General features: G+C 34.9%; 1 protein-coding gene across 2 annotated transcripts in view; it reads left to right on the top strand.

Annotated features, from left to right (window-relative positions):
- The window catches only part of Ccdc186 (coiled-coil domain containing 186), a 49,350-nt gene that overhangs the window by 18,053 nt on the left and 13,306 nt on the right, over positions 1-17,991 (top strand). For both annotated transcript variants that reach the window (XM_010634595.3, XM_010634596.3), the window contains exons 4-10: positions 5,433-5,561; positions 6,303-6,515; positions 7,509-7,628; positions 14,647-14,751; positions 15,157-15,255; positions 15,389-15,475; positions 16,658-16,800. In XM_010634595.3, coding sequence (XP_010632897.1) covers positions 5,433-5,561; positions 6,303-6,515; positions 7,509-7,628; positions 14,647-14,751; positions 15,157-15,255; positions 15,389-15,475; positions 16,658-16,800 — 896 coding nt within the window. The remainder of the gene's footprint in view (positions 1-5,432; positions 5,562-6,302; positions 6,516-7,508; positions 7,629-14,646; positions 14,752-15,156; positions 15,256-15,388; positions 15,476-16,657; positions 16,801-17,991) is intronic.

A 17,991-nucleotide genomic window follows, 5' to 3' on the forward strand; every position in this document is an offset into this window, starting at 1 on the left:
ATGCTTTTAACTCTTTCAGGAAGATACCAAGAAGGGGAATATCTGGGTCAAATGGAACCTCTAGTTTTAGTTTTTTGAGGAATCTCCTCGTATGGATTCCCATATTAGTTGTACACATTTACACTCTCACCAAAGTGGAGAAGGGTTCCTTTTCCCCATATCTTTGCTAGCATTTGTTATTGGTTGATTTTTTTTTTTTTTGGTACCGGTGATCAAATTCGAGTCCTTGCAGTTGCGAGGCAGGAGTGGAACCACTGAGCTAAATCCTCAGTGATTTCTTTTTTTTAAACATTACCATATTTGTTTTCATTGAGTTTATCGGTACTTTTTAAGTATACAGTACAGTTACATTTATCATTGGGATCTTGTACTAGATCTTGGTTCTCATTTTTTCCCCATACCCTTGCTCTCCCTTCACCCCCTCCCCACTCTCCTATTTACAAAGACTTTGTTTCCGTTTTTTTCTTTTCTCATATTTTTTTCTTTTCCCTTATTTCCTTTCCCCTATCCTACCTACTTCCCCTACACCATTAGCCCTTTTCTTCCCATTTCACGTTATCAGTTATACAATTTGGATCTTATTTACACTTTTAGTTTTTGACACCAGAGAAACTATCTGGTATTAACACGTGTTTGTCTTATTTATTTTACTTTAGAGTATATCCTCAATATGAATCCATTTTCCTGTGAATGACTCTAGTTTCTCACCCTTTATGGCTGAGTAGTACTCCGTTTTATAGAAAAACCACATCTTCTTAATCCAGTCTCCAGTTGCTGGGCATTTGGGCTGTTCTCTTTTTTTTGGTTGGATCCATCTCTGGTTTTGGTACCAGGTAATGCTTGCTTCCAGGAATTAGTTTGGGAATATTGCTTAGCTTTTAATTTCATTAAAGAGTTTGAAGAGTAATGGCATTCAGTCTTCTCTAAATTTCATGTAGAATTCAGCAGTGAATCCATCAGGACCTAGGCTTTTTTTGTGGTTGGTAGTTTTTAAATTAACTCTTCAAGGGCTGAGGGTTTATTTAGCTCAGTGGTTCCGCTGCCTGCCTTGCAAGCAGAAGGACCCAAGTTTGATCCCTGGTACCAAAAAAATAAAAATAAAATAAATAAATAAATAAATAACTCTTCAATTTCATTGACTGACATCGGGTTATTTAGAATTTTTATATCTTCTTGATTCAGCTTTGGTAATTCATATGTATCAAGGAATCTGTACATTTCTTCTGTGTTTTCCATCCTACCAGAGTACAGGTTCTCAGGCAGGTAATGATGATCCTGTGGATTTCTGCAGAATCTGTTGTGATTTTACCCCTTTCTTTCCAAATTACATGGATTTGCATCTTTTCCTTTTTTGATCAAGTTGGCTAAGGGTTTGTCGATTTTATTTAATCTTTCAAAGAACCGACTCAATTCACTGATACTTTTAATTATTTTCTTAGCCTCAATTGCACTAATTTTTGCTCTGATCTTTATAATTTCCTCTCTTGTAAGTTCTTTGGGTTTAACTTGCTCTTCCTTTTGTAGAAACCTGAGGTTTAAGAGTAGGTTATTCATTTGAGCTCACTCTTTCTGATATGGGAATTCACCACTATAATTTTCCCTCACAGGACTGCTTTCATTGCATCCCGTGAGTTCCGGTATGTTGTATTGGCATTATCATTTTCTTGATAGCAAGCCAGGTATAATGCCCTCATAGTCCAGTCGTCTCCAACCATTTTCACATGAAACTTTGAGGTAACTTCTAGATCTGAACCATAACAATACCTGTAATCCCAGCTACTTTGTAATCCCTACTACTTGGGAGATGGAAGCAGGTGGGTTGTAAATTAGAAGCCATCCTGGGCAATTTGGCAGGACCTTGTCTCAAAACAAAATTTTTCAAAAAGGTGTGGGTATAGTTCAGTGGTAGAAATTGCGTGCCTGCCATGCATGAGGTCCTGGATTCAATCTCCAGCACTGGCAAAAAGAGAAAGAGGGAGAGAGAACCAGCATTAGGTTCATCTTTCTTTTGCTGGCATTTTGAGAAGTTTATGCTTCTGAATAGAAAACAAGTATAGCAGGATTTTCTTTCTTTCTTAATTTTGTCTCTGGATCTCTCCTGTCCAACATGGTAACCATTAGCCACAGGTAACTACTGAGCATGTGGAAGATGGCTAGCCTAAATGGAAAGTTCCTATATAAGTGTAAAACATCTGATTTAGAAGATATAATACAAAAAGTATAAAAGAAAACATTTTTAAATATTAAAATGATGATAATTTGGATATTTGAGGCTTAATAAACTATTTTGTCTGTTTCATTTTGCTCTGTAAAAATGTGATCATTAAGAGGACTGGGGATTTAGCTCAGTGGTTCTGCTGCCTGCCTTGGAAGCACAAGGTCCCAAGTTCAATCTCCTGTACCAAAAAAAAAAGAAAGAAAAATATGATCATCAGAAAATCACAGCTATGTGTGTGATTTGTTTTTCTATTGGACAGTGTTGCTTTAGGTAATTTCATAAGGAAAATTGATAAAATACATGTGCCTAAACTACTGTTTAGGTGTTTTAAAACTTTTTATTTATTTAGGTTTTTTGAGATAGGGTCTCAAAATGTAGTTCATGCTGGCATCGAACTTGTATTGATTCTCCTGCCTCAGTCTCCTCTAAGTGCTGGGATTGAAGGTGTGGGCCATTGTACCCAGCTAAACTTTTTTAAAGGTATAATTTACGTACTTTATAGTTCACCCATTTCAAGTATATGAATAAGTTGTTTTCAGTTGGAAGTTCACAAACTTCACCACAGTTTTAGAGCATTCTGTCACCTAAGAAAAAACCCCATATCCAGTAGTAGTCAGTCCACATCTTCCATCTGTGTAACCCCCACCCCCATGGAAAAACTGGTCTTTCTGTTGCTGTTAATTTCCCTCTTCTGGACCCTGCATAGAAAGGGAATCATAGTACAGCCTTTTGTGTCTAGATTCTTTCACTTAGCATAATGTTTTCAAAGTTTCATTCAAGTTGTAATGTGTACCAGTACTTTGGGTGATTGAATAATACTCTATTTTATGTGTATTAGTCACCTTTCTATTGCTAGGACAAAATACTTGATGTCCAATTTATTTTGTTTTTGGTACTGGGGATTGAACTCAGGACCTAGCGCTTTTGAGGCAGGCGGCAGAACCACTGAACTAAATTCCCAGCCCTTGACATACAATTTAAAGGAGAAAAGGTTTATTTTGGTTCATAGTTTCAGAAGCTTTATTCCGTGGTCAGATGGCTTCGAGACAGAAATATTTTGGTGGAAGGGCATGGTGGGGGACAGCTACTAACCTCCTGGCAGCCAAGAAACTGAGTGAGAGAGAAATACCAGAAAGGAAGAAGATGGGAACATGATGTACCCTTCGAAGGTGTACCAGCAGTGACCTACTTCTTCCAACCAGACCCCGTTTTATCATCAATGGGTTAATCTATTGATTAAGTTAGTCCAGTCACCTCCATGAGCATCTTAAATCAAATCATTGATTAAGATTACCAAGTATAGATGTGCAACATTTTATCTCTTCACCAGTTGATGGACATTTGGATTGGATTGTTTGACTATTTGATGCCTCTGCGAACATATGCTTTCATTTATCCTTTGATATATACCTAGGCATGAAAAGAAAACGTTGGGAAGTGTATAGAGGTATTGGAATTTTTTAAAAGTTTGGTAAAATTTACCTGCATAGCCATCTAGACCTGAATTTTTCATGATGGCTAGTCGCTCCCCGCCCCCCTGCTTCTATTTATTTTTCAATTCAGTCCTTCATGGGTCTCTTCAGGGCTTCATGTTTCTTCTTGAGACAGTATTGGTAATTCGTGTTTTACTAGGAATTGTCCATTTCTTCTAAATTAAATCAGTCATGGTATTTGTCTTTTTTATTTCTGTAATTTAGTAATAATGTCCCTATTTCATTTTGATTCTAGTAGGCCAGGGATTTAGCTCAGTAGTTCTGCCTCCTGCCTCGCAAGCACAAAGACCCAAGTTCAATCCCTGGTACCAAAAAAAAAAAAAAAATCATTTTGATTCTAGTAATTGAGTCTTCTGTCTCAGTATAGGTGAAAGTTTAGCCCCCTGCCGCAAGCACAAAGACCCAAGTTCAATCCCTGGTACAAAAAAAAAAAAAAAATCATTTTGATTCTAGTAATTGAGTCTTCTGTCTCAGTATAGGTGAAAGTTTGTCACTTTTATTAATCTTTTCTTTTAATTTTGATTGTTTCTGCACTTTTTATTCTCTATTTCATCCATTTTCACTTTTATTGTTTTCTTTCTTCCAGTTCTTTAAGATAGAAGTTTAAATTACTGATTTAAGATCTTTCTTCTTTACAATCTAGTTAGTAATTTCCCTCTAAACATTGCATCTAGTAATTTTGGTCTTATCTATTAATTTTTATTCATCAGCTGTTACTGATTTCTCCCACTGATTATTTAGGAATATGGAGTATGTTATTTAATTTTCACAAATTTGTGAATTTCCTAAATTTCTACCTATGATTGACTCCTAATTTTATTCTATTTTGACTGGAGAATGTATTCTGTATGATACCAGTCTTTTAAATTTGTTGAGGTTTTGTTTATAGCCTAGCATTCATTCTGTCCTGGAAAATATTGCATGTACAGAGGATGCGCATTCTGCTGTTGTGGGATAGAGTTTTGTAGAGAGGTAGGTATTAGATCCAGTTGTTTTATTTATAGTACAGTTCAAATCTTCTGTTTCCTTGAAATCATCTATCTCTGTCCATTTGTGGAAACGGTATTAGAGTCTCCAGCTATTTTCTCCTTCATTTTTATTAGAGTTTTTTTTTTTTTTTTTTGGTGCATTTTGATGCTGTTGTTAGATGTAGGTAAGATCTTTTTGATGAATTGATCTTTTTATCATTATAAAATGTCCTTCATCTCTACAGTGTAACATTTTTATCCAGTCTTTTTTGTTTGGTATTAGTATAGCCACTCCTACTTTCCTGTGATTGCTGTTTACAGGCAATTATCTTTTTCCATTTATATTTAGTCTACTTGTATCTTTCAAACAAAAGTGTAGGCAATTATGGACTGAAACCTCTACAAACTGTGAGCTAAATAAACCTTTCCTCTCTTACCTTGTGGGTGTTGGTTATTTTGTCTCAGAAACGAGAAAAGTAACTAAGATAATTTCTTTGAATTATTCAATAATTCTTTGAATTATTGGTAGATACTACAAAGCTTATATATACAGTGATTATATAATGTGATACATTTGATGTATCACAGTCTCTTCAGGTTTATACTAATTCCAGTGGGACAGAGAAACGTTGACAGTTTTGATTTCTGTAATTAGAAATTCATTACATTTGTTTAAGATGTATATATTCATTTCAGGTATTAAATCTGTTTAGTATAGCTATAAAAATAATCTAAAAGTAATTTTCTTTACAGCTAGAAACAAGAATAGAAGAACTTAATAAAGAAGTTAAAACTTCCAAAGATAAACTAGTAGCTCAGGATGTTGCAGCTAAAAATGCAATTCAGCAGTTACACAAAGAGATGGCTCAAAGGATGGAACAGGTATCATCGTTCATTATCATTGTAATTTGACTCTTTCTTTTTTATTAAAATTAATTCTGTAAGAATAGGTCACTTTATTTGTATAAAAATGTACTTTTAAAAATTAAAGCAATATATTAAGTACATAATAATTGTTACACAGTTAACTAAGGAAGTGAATGAAATAAAAAGTGAAAGCCCTTATTCATCTCTATTTCTGCTTTCTCTGCCTCCAAGCTTTTTATATCCCATTCCTTGTCTCATAGCTAATGATTGATATTTTGGTTATATATCAGATCACGTATATAATACAAGTCATACATACTTATGTATGTATCTTTTTTTATTAGTGTATTATGTGTTATAACAAAATTCCTGAGTCTGGGTACTCAAGAAAAAAAGAAGCTAATTTAGCTTACAGTGCTGGAAACAGAGGACCAGGTCAAATCATTGAAATAGAGGCAGGTCTTTTCTTTGCTTAATTCTTGAGCTGCTGTTTAGTGCCTCCTGCTGGTGGAATCCAACAAAGCAGATATGGAGGAATAAATGAAAATAACAACCATATCAGCCAAAGGAAAAGGAGAGGGTAAAATATTAATGCTGTATAATTTTCCATAATTTTTGAATTTTCCCTTTATCCTCAAATTTTATGGCACAAGTCCTGGGAATTTGTTTTAAAACTATTGATAATGTGGTAAAATATTTACTTATATTTTTATTTGAAAAATACTTCTTATTAATGCTAAATAATATTTTTTCAAGGCCAATAAGAAATCTGAAGAGGCACGCCAAGAAAAAGAAGCAATGGTAATGAAGTATGTAAGAGGTGAGAAGGAATCTTTAGACCTTCGAAAGGAAAAAGAAATTCTTGAGAGAAAGCTTAGAGATGCAAATAAGGAATTTGAGAAAAACATTAACAAAATTAAGCAACTTTCTCAGGAGAAAGGACGGTTGCAGCAGCTGTATGAAACAAAGGTATAACTTATGCTCTTGTACCTATTTGAAATGTATTCTTTTTCTTTTTCTTAAATCATAACATGTTTAAAACACTCAAATGCAAAGTTATTTTTACTGGTTTACCTACTAAGAACATGAATAGTTCAGGAATTGCAGCATCTCATTACCTGTCTACAGAAAGGGTTGCATATGAATAATGAGGAGCTTTTGATATATTGGTACATGTATATAACATATTTTTATTATTTTCATCCCTGTCCTTCCCTCCCCACTCTTCCCTTTTTGCTCTGGCCCATCTCTTTAAAGTCTACTTTCTAATTTCATGTTATCATGATAATGTCTTTTTTTTAAACTTTCTTTTAAAATCTATGTATTTTTAAATTAGTTAGGTTTCGAGTGGAGACTTTATTTTGGTACAGCATTTATACAGTAGTGTAAAATATGAATAGTTTTAGAGTCAAGTAATTTTACAAAAGTATAATCTGGCCAGAATCTTAATATAACACTTATTAACCATAGAATATAATTTTTTTCTTTTAGGTAAAAATGTATCCTCCTTACTCTGTCCTAGGGAATTTTATTATTTTTTTTTTCTTATTGTTAACTTTTAATTCAGAAATACTATTACTAGCTTCAGGAATTCTAGAAAAATCAATTTAGTTTATATTTCCCTGTAATGTTAGCCTGTTAAGAATCATAAAAGAGGGGCACTGCCTGCCTCGCAAGCACAAGGACCTGAATTCAATCCCCGCTACCAAAAAAAAAAAAATCATAAAAGATATGTTTGTGCTTATAACACATCTTGTTAATTATCTTCATGATTATTAATAACATTTAGGATTTTACTGCCCTCTTTATTGTATGAACTTTGAATCAGTTTTGTGGCTTATGGGCCATGCAGCACTTGAATTATTGTGTTACTGCACTGATTACTTTTAGGGAATACAAAAGACACACAGATAAATAGCAGATTGTGTAAGTGAAAAATATGACTGAGTGATGTTATTTTAGGAAGGTGAAACGACTAGACTCATCAGAGAAATAGACAAACTAAAGGAAGATAACAACTCTCACATCATTAAAGTAAAGTGGGCACAGAACAAATTAAAAGCTGAAATGGATTTACATAAGGTGAGTACATATAATGCAGTGGAATAATGATTAGAATTAGTTTTAAGAGCAAATGCAGTTAACAGTTAATGGGGCTTGGAGCTTCCTTGAGTGACTCCTACAGGATAATTTTTTCCTAAATATTTGGTGATTATGGAAAAGAACATTTTTTACGTGTTTTAATGGTTTGAAATGTTAAACTTTATCATTCACAGTTTACGACATCCAAAGTTGCCTTGTTCTTTAAACATATTTTTGGGTTGAAAAATTGCGGGGGCTGGATTTATAAGTTACCACAATTGAAAATAAACTCTTGAAATTTGTAGGAATAATTAATGATACTAAGGTTCTTTTTTTTTTTTTTTCCCGGTACCAGGGATCAAACTCAGGACCTTGTACTTGCAAGGCAGGTGGTGACACCATTGAGCTAAATGGTGACACCATTGAGCTAAATCCCCAACCCCACTAAGGTTCTTACTATCAAGAGACATACATTATTATTTATAAATAAATTAACATAATTCTTGTAACTTTTATTTTTTTGATGCTGGGGATTAAACCCAAGGCTATCACTGAACTACATTCCTGACCCTTTTTTATTTTGAGTCAGGATCTTGCTAAATTGTTATAGCTGGGTTCGGATTTGTGATTCTCCTGCTATGGGCTCCTGAAGTGCCATAATTACAGGTGTGCCTATCATGCCTGACAGCTGACCTGTTTTTATATATATAATTCCATTGATATTGTGCTAGCAAATGTTTTAATTAACATAATGAAAAGTAATTTATAAACTACTAACTGATGCCATAAATTTAAATAGTAACTGGACTAGTATTTGAGGTAATAAAAATCTACAATTGATAAAATATGAAGTAAAACAACAACTCTGAAATGTGTCTTAAACAGAAGAGAATATTTTGAAAATACATCAATTTCCAAAAATAATCTTGTCTTAGTTACTTTTCTTGTTGTTAAGACAAAAGTACCCAACACCAAAAGTTAAAGGAGTTGAGGTTTATTTAGCTCACAGTTTGTAGAGGTTTCAGTCCATAATCTGCTGGCTCCAAGGCAAGGTGGCATCACAGAGGAGAAACAGGGACAACCAGAGCTCTTTCTGTCCCTTATATCTTATCCAGGTTACTTGGGGTGAGCAGCACTCACACCCTTAATCCTTCTTCCCTTGATCCTAGCATTGCACCATCAATCAATTCCAGGGCCACACACTGTTGATCCAGCCACCTCTGAAAAGCTCCACCTATGACCACATGAGGCTTGGGTGGTGGTGGCATCTAAACACAAACCATAACAAATCCTAATGGTATTATTTAAAACCATAATTTTGAATTACCACATTAAATAACTCCAAATCAATAGAACTGATAACCTTTGGATATTTATATATTTATCAGGGAAAACTGTAGGGGGAGTAGTCTACATCCATCTATATATCTACGTATCTTTGAGGTTGGCCTCTAACTCAAGGCAATCCTCCTGCCTCAGCCTCCCAAGGATAGGATTACAGGCATACATCACCACACCCAAATGAGTGGTCCATATTGATAATGGTCAAAGGTATGATAGAGAACAATGTATTCCGCTTAAGTCTGAAGTGAACTAACTACACACAGTTGTGTGAGAAAACTACAAGGCAGAGAAAGAACTTCCAAAAAATAGCAAGGCAACAATCCCTAGAACTCAATGAGGCTGTCACATTTAGTTGCCCTTTACTTAGGGTGCAGAATGAAGAATTAAAATCCCAAATCCATATGGACAGTAATGATTTTTAACTGCCCAAGTTGCTTTAAGATCTGAATACACTCATTCTAATATCAAAGTCTGTGTCACTTTCATTACCTTCATCTATAGTCTTGAGATAGGATTCTGAAACCTACTGGAATACTAGCATTGAAGAGTTGAAAAGTTAAGATCTGTGAGCCCTGTGTGTTCAAAGAATGCGGTGATAAGACATTCTTAATGACAGCTTTGAGGTCAGATAAACCAGGTATTCTATAAGAGATAGAGAGGTGAGTTAAGGCTGATTTCTGTAAGGTTACACTGTATGGATTGCTAAAAAGTGAAAATAACAAACACTATTGACTTGGTATATAGAAACTGGATATGTACCAATTCCTTTTAAGTAAAGGCATTTATTAACCAACAAGCATTTAGTTGTGTTCACAGCATTGTGTTATGTAATATGGAGTAATAAACGCCGTGGAAGACAAAATCATTGCTTTTGAAGCATACCTGAGAGAGGCCCCCTACTTTCCTATTTTATGTGTTTAGTGGCTATGAGAGGGGTCTCTGGCTCCAAAAGCATAAGATTTAATTATGATCTGTGTAATCTGAGCTACCTGCTGAGAGGTGGACAAGAGACCTGAGACTCTTAGTAAATTCTTTTTAGGTTCCCTTTCCAGTTTCTTGGTCCTGCCCACCAAGTATTCGGTATGGGTTACTGTCTGTATCCGTTATGAACATTAGCCTATGTTCATGGCATATTACCAAACAAGCCTTGACTAGGTAGACTGGACATCCAGATCAACATCAAACAATACAAACTGTTCCCTTCCGTTAAAACTTCTTCAGAGATTTAACTAAAAATATTTTTAATACCTACCTTCTAAAAAACAAAAGCCTTTTATGTTGAATGTGGTAAGTACAGACAAACTTCCTTCTCTTGTTACGTTTTCACCTGCCTGGTCTCAGGGTAAGATGATCTTACTGAAGCATAAATATGGCTGGCAACAGATGTACCTAGGGTTGTTGAGCAACATGGTTTGGAGCGGTAGGGACTTGGCAGGTTTTTTTCTTCAGAGGAAGCTGGAGTGTTAGGCCAGCCGAGACCGATATACCTGTATTGCAGATCTAATGTGATGCATTCCTTCCAGTAAGTCTCCTAGAGCAAGACTCTGCTATTCAGTGTGCTTTTCTCCAGAGGTTAATATGTTAGCAGTAAGAGTCTCATTCTTACATGGTTCAGTTCTCATTAGAAACTAGACTACACTTTAAATTAGCCTTTTCATTTTATCCCACTTAGCTATTATCTGTGTTCTATTCTATAATCATTCTGACCTATAACTATATTCTTGAGTAAGGGGATAGAATGAGGTATAATTCTGGAAGAATTCCAGGGTACAGCGCAAGGAGAGGAACATAAACAGAGCCCAACAGTATCCCTGAATAAAGGAGACAGTTCAAAGTATACAGGGCCTGAAGAGTTTCAGAGAAGAGAAAACAATGGGGCAACAATCCTTAAGAGCTCACCAGGGCTAGGAACTGTTTGTGTTTTCACCAGCTGAAAAGACCCCTCAACACACAAGGCATCACGTAGCCCTCAGAAGGGTATTACGTTTGTTGTGGGGACTAATTACCCTTGTAGTAAGGGTATGAACCTACTGTTCAAAGCTTTAAACATGCAACCCTGTTTCAGGTAAATTAACTAAGTTCTAAAACAAAAAATTATAAAAAGTAATTATAAGAACTTCAGCACCCAAGACCATTAAATTCATTATGCTTGGCTTCTAACTAAAAAACTATTAGCATGCAAAGACGTAGGAAAATATAACCCATAGTAAGAAAGGAAGAATCTAGGAACAGTTCCAGAAATTACACATAATATAGAATAGAAACAGTTCTCATTTAACCACCTAGTTTCTTTGCTGTGACTAGGTCATTAGCTGAATTGGTTGCTAAATGAAGAATTGTATATAATATATACATTACAATATTCAGAACAAAGAAGTGTCCAAAGGAAACCCCAGCTTGGTGACTTGGCTTCTGTTTGCATAACTCTTACATGCAGTACTATAATGTATAAAAACAGCCAGCTACAGCACTGTACAGAACAATCAGCAAAAATTATAGTACTGTAAAACAAGGTGCACTGTATAAAATAAAGTCATCGAGGCTATATAAACAAGATGTACAGAACTGTACAAAAAAAAGGATGGGTTATACATCCAAACAGTAGTGAAACAGATGGATCATTAAATGAGTAATATCTATAATGGACAAGGATGTTAAAAACAGCTACTTTAAGCTGGGGGTGGTGGTGTATGTCTGTAATCCCATTCCTTGGGAGGCTGAGGCAGGAGAATTACAAATTTGAGGCCAGATTGGACTACATAGTTCAAGATCAACCTGGACTACGGAGCAAGACCCTGTCTCAAAAAACTAAAAGAAAAAAAAAAAAAAAACCAAACAGCCACTTATATACACTCTCATAGGTTTACTGCAATAAATGAAACCATAAATAAGGAGAGACAGAAATTATGAAAATAGACCAAATTGATAGTGTTTGAGATGAAAAAGACATTGAATAGAATATATACTAGATTAGATACTACAAAAGGCAAGTTTTGTGCACTTGAAAACAGCATTAGGAAACTGTGCTGATAACTTCCAGATTGATAACGTTTAGCCAGAACTTTACTGCAATAAATGAAACCATAAATAAGGAGAGACAGAAATTATGAAAATAGACCAAATTGATAGTGTTTGAGATGAAAAAGACATTGAATAGAATTAATACTAGATTAGATACTACAAAAGGCAAGTTTTGTGCACTTGAAAACAGCATTAGGAAACTGTGCTGATAACTTCCAGATTGATAACGTTTAGCCAGAACTCCAGATTCATATGAACTGCTTGACATCTGATGTCTTGGATGAATTTAAACTAACAATGTGCCACTTCTCCCCATGGCTTCCCTGTCTCAATAAATTACATTCTATCCTTTTAGTTGCTAAAAGCTTTGATTTCTTAGCCACTACATCAAATCCCTCGGTTCATATCTTTACTTAACTGTCCCCTTCTTTCTTAATGAAACTTTCCCTGGATATCCTAGTAACACCTTGACACCTCCCCCAGAGTTTCTCATGTCCTTGCTTTATTTTTATTTCTGAGCACTTGTCCTTAATACATTTTACTTCAATGTTTATTATACCCTTATTACTAGAATATCAGTTTCTTGAGGGCAGAGATCTTGTCACGTTTTGTTACGGTTTTATTATGGTTAGCCTCATGCACTCAGAAGTGTGATTTTTGAAAGGTGATTGGATTGTGGAGCTTATAGCTGACTTGCTGTGAGGAGGTGGGGCCTGGTCAGAAGAGGCGGGCCAGGCTTCTTCAGTCCTTCTCTGCTTCCTGCCTGCCATGGCCCTGTGCCTTGTCCTACTGTGTTGGAGTCAACTAATAGAGGACTGAAACCGATACAAACTGCAAGCCAAATAAACCTCTCCTCCTTTAAACTGTAGGTGTCAGGTATTGTGTTCCAATGTCAAGGAAAGTAACTAAGAGACTTTTCTCATACAGCTGTTTCCCTAGAACATAGAACAGTGCCTGTGCAGTCGGTGCTCCACTAATGCTGACTGATCGTATGAAATGCACAGTACCTAACCTAACCACACTGAATGTGATTTTTACTTTTATTTGAGTAGATGAAATAAGTACCTAACATGTGCCAGGCTCTGTTTTAGTTATTGATGATTTAGTAATAGAAAAAAAAAATCCTTTTTCTTTTCTCTCGAGTTTGGTATTTAAAAATTAATATTTGAAAAATATCCAAATGACTTTATATTTCAAAAGTGATAGAGTTTTAATACAAGTGAATTTATTATTAAAGACTAGTGACTCACAGTGTATAGCTAAGTATTTAACTGTATGTTAGATTTTGTCTCTGTTACTTTCTCAACTGCTTAGACCCAAAACCCAGCAACTAAAACTTAAATGAGTGTTTATTTTTGAGTCACAGTCTCACAAGTTTTAGTCCATGTTCAGCAGGCTAAACAAAGAAACAGCATGGCAGAGTGGCAGGCACTGTGAGAGAGAGCTGTTTACCTGGTGGTAGTGAGGAAGCAGACAAGGCAGGAGCCTGGCCGGGAGACAGGCCCTTCTGTGGCACAGCCCCAGTGACCTGCCTCTACCCAGGCTCCACCTCCTAACAGCAGGTCAGCTATAGCATTGGAATCCAGCCCCTTCCAGAAGCCCCACCTATGAGTGCGTGAGTCTCCTGGGAGACATCTAGATATAAACCATAATCGATTTATTTTTTAAATGACATATAAGGACCATGTGAGGCATAGCTGCGATTTAAATGGTTCAAGAATGGAAGGAAAGGCATTCCAAGTCAAAAAGCAAGAAGAAAGGGAAATGATTATTCAGTGGTTGGCGAGACTAAGCAAAGCAGAAGGTTTATATTAGATATTTCTCCTTTAATTCACCAAATTAATCACTGAGCTAGTTGCTGTGCAGAAGATACATCTCAACTAGGGAAGCATGTAAGCTATTGTATAGTATATCAGTTTGTTAGAATCCCTGGATTTTATCTATGGAAAGGCAGACTGGCAGCATCCACCACTTTTCTGAAGGGAGCTACTAGGGGTTAATATCTGAGCTCATTTGAAATCTTATGATAGCCAAAACTGGGATACCGGATGGGTTGTCTACAGGAGAGAGTTTGAGAGTAAGGGCAGTATTTTTGAAAATCGTCAGAGTAGGAACCCACTCAAGGAATAATAAAGAGGGAAGAAAGGGGAGAATGTTGTCTTGCTGGAACTAGAGGAAAAATATTTAGAGTCCCAGGTGGTCAGAACTGCACCAGGTAAAAATAAAGAGAAAAAAGTAATTGGGTTTGATGACAGTAATCCCTGAAAACCTTAAAAATTGCTATTTTAGAAGACTGGTTGGGAATAGAAACCAAGTTGTAGCATCAATCAAACGGTTTTGAATAAATACCACTGCCAAATATTAGCTTTTACGATTATGCAAAGAACTCTTTAACACTTTGCTCTTCTTTTTTTATTAGGTGAGTACTTCTAGTACTTTTCTGAAAACTCTATCAAATCTGCCTTTAGTTAGTGGCTATCACTTAACTGCAGACCATTTTAACTTCTTGTCAGAAATATAAAATATTTTTACTAAAGTAGTATTCAACCTCTCAGTGCATGCAGTGACAGGTCAAGAATTTTTCCTACTGTGTAGTCACCACTTACCATTTGTCATTCACTGTGGCTACCTTTGGTTCTTTTTGTCAATGCAGGAAACCAAAGATAAACTTAAAGAAACAACAACAAAGTTAACACAAGCAAAGGAAGAAGCAGATCAGATTCGACAGAACTGTCAGGATATGATAAAAACGTACCAGGTATGCTTGGATTTTCAGATAGGTGGCAAATTATAGTAACTATCAGTACTCTGGTTTCATTCAATTTCTGTATCTGCAATATTTTCGGTATATAGTGGATTTGGTAAAACAGTTAAATAAAATGCAAGTTATTACCTTTGTTAAAGTATCTCTGGCTCAAATAAAATTTCTAGAAAATATCAGACGAGTGTAAGGAAATATGTAACTTCAAAAAAACTTACTCCGTTATGTATCATAAGTGTGCTATTTTGTTTATGCAAAATTGATAAATTTTTCAAAGCATTCTTCAATTTTAAGTATGTAAGCTATATGTATTTAACAGTACTTAATTGTAAAGCTTTTTTCACTTTTCATAGTTTAAAACTTTATAAATTGTCATACTCTTTAAAATTTTCTTTTCATTAGGAGTCAGAAGAAATTAAATCAAATGAACTTGATGCAAAGCTTAGAGTCACAAAAGGAGAACTTGAAAAACAAATGCAAGAAAAATCTGACCAGCTAGAGGTGGGTAGTTTTGCTCTTAATGTATTAAATCCAGAAGTAGATTGAGTAGGGATTGCCATTTGCTTTTAAGGTCCTTTGGAAGGAGCATTTTAGAGATAGTTTAGTGCATTATGATTTGTGGTTTCTTTTAAAGATGCATCATGCCAAAATAAAGGAACTAGAAGATCTGAAGAGGACTTTTAAAGAGGGTATGGATGAGCTACGGACACTAAGAACAAAGGTAATCAAAACTTGAGTTGTAATTTTGAATTTATTCTTGATTTTTAAAGTAGTAGGGAAAGGATATTTATCTAGGAATTCAAAAGAATTCAGAGAATCTACAATAGTGATTCCCTAGTAACATAATTGACTTTTGTTGAAATGAAAGTGCCTTCCTTGTTAGTCCCTTTAAAGTGTTCACCAGACATTCCTATTTCATAGTACATTTGTTGCATCTGTAACATCCTTAGGACTTTCATCTAAAGACAGTCTTTTCAGCAAATCAATTGGAAAGATAGTTGGACCTTAGAACTATAACTATCAGGAAATAATAGGAAGACTTTGTATTTCTTCTGTATGTATTTAATAATCCTAGATGGATGCAGTCTTAATTTTTAACAGTTAAATCTGTATTCTTTATTGTCAGAGCAATGTCCCTTCTACTATGAATGTGAGTGTGATATATTATTACTGTATATCATTTATTTATTTGAAACAGGCTTTCAAGCAACCACTTTGAATTTGAGATCACTTAATAATTTTTAGTGTTTTTTATATCTCTTCCTCTGTAATCCATGTCAGGTATTTGAGGTGTGTAGGCAAGATATATCCTTTTTACAGATGAGAAAATGGAAATTCTATAAAAATAGAATATGTCTTTGACATACAAATTCAGTTCACTCACGAGGGCTGTTTGTAACTCAGATTCGTCAGTTGAAGGCTTCAGCTCCTTTACACAGCCTTCAAAGTCACTCTCCTATACACAGGCAGATCTAAGTGCCTTAGAGAGACATTGGCCCAGGATTTCCCAATTAATCCCAAACAGGAAAGGATGTTGTGATGTTCCATCTAAAACTCTTTAAGGGTTCGATCTGTATCTGAGACCATCTGGAAGCACAAGCAGCCAGCATTTGGTTCATAACTCAAGACTTTGGTCATAAGTTAAAACTAAAATTCTAGTCATAACCCAAATCATTCATATATAAGTCTGGTCATAACTTGAGGGTCCACTGGAAAGTCACATGCTAAACTCCCATGACTAAATCATAAAAAACCTGAAACTGAAATCTAGGACTTAAATCATTCCCATTATATTTTCTTCACATGAAATAATACTGCTTTAGAATTAAGCACTATTTGAAATAGTTTATAAGAAACAAGAAGATACTGTTCATAGTTTAACTTGATTATGATCATTTGATAGGCAAAATGTCTAGAAGATGAACGATTAAGGACAGAAGATGAATTATCAAAATATAAGGAAATAATTAACCGCCAAAAAGCTGAAATTCAGAATTTATTGGACAGAGTGAAAGTTACAGACCAAATACAGGAGCAGCTTCAAAGGTATAAAATGAGCAACCCCTCTTTGTATTAGCAATCTCCTTTTTAATTCTATCTCAAGATTCTATTTTTAAAATATAATTATTGCATTAAGAACAATTTTTAGAGCTTTATAGCTAAAATTTTTTAAATTTATTTCTTCACCTGAACTTTTTTGGATAATCTGTACCCTCCTTCATAGCTTCTAAAAATCAGAGTTTATGTTCCCTAATCATTGGAGTAGTGATTTATGAGTCAGATTAGATTTATTTAATTTTTTAAATCTATGCTTTAGCTTTCAAATTTCACACAATGCTTGCTTTTTCTTCTAAAAGGTAAATCTAGATCTGTATCTAGATCTAGATCTCTGCATGTTTATGGCTTACCATGTCAGGAGCTGATGTTATTCTTTGTCTTCTCATAAAACTATTGAACTAACTCTACTCATGGTATTGCCTGGCAGAGCCTAGATTCAAGTTGAATCAAATAATGTCTTCTTTTCCGCACCTTACTTATATCCAAGCTGCTGAGTAGTGCTAAAATATCCTCACTGTTATCCAGATTGTATAAATTTGTGGTCACAATATTCAGCCAGGAATATATCAATGCATGTCTAATCTTACCATATGTCTTTGGTCAGAGCCTTCTACCCATCTTCTGAGCCATTCTTCAAATTTCCTCCACAAATTGAGGTTTCCCTTTCTCTATATATCTGGTCCTCACAGTTGATTAATTCTTCACAGAATATATGGGAGCTGACTCGTGACAGTATTCTCAACTTCTTGTTTTTGAAGTCTTTTGAATTGCTTACATCTGCAAACAGATCATGAAAGAAATGTTCCTGCTCCTCTGTGAATTGAATTATTCTACTTCTGTGAATACCCTGGTCTCCTGCCTTCTCTGCATCTTTCTTGATTATAATTTACTTTTTGTCTTATAGCTCTCCACTGATTTTTCTTTCTACATTTAAATATGATTATATGTTTATTACCGGTTATTTTTCTCCTTTCCTTCACAATTGGGCTTCTTAATAGAATCATCTGTACTCATTCATTTCCTCACTTCCTGTGTTGTTTTTCTCCATTTCATTCTAGCTTCTACTGCAACATTAACTGTTAAAAACTGATGCTTTTTTATGTAGCAGACATAGCTCAGAATTTTCCTTCATTTCTTTTTTTTTTTTTTTTTTTTTTTTTTTTTTTTTCTGGGGTTTTA

The sequence above is a fragment of the Fukomys damarensis genome, unplaced genomic scaffold (genome assembly GCF_012274545.1).
Source record: "Fukomys damarensis isolate Sample0158 unplaced genomic scaffold, DMR_v1.0_HiC HiC_scaffold_8, whole genome shotgun sequence".
Lineage (NCBI taxonomy): Eukaryota > Metazoa > Chordata > Mammalia > Rodentia > Bathyergidae > Fukomys > Fukomys damarensis.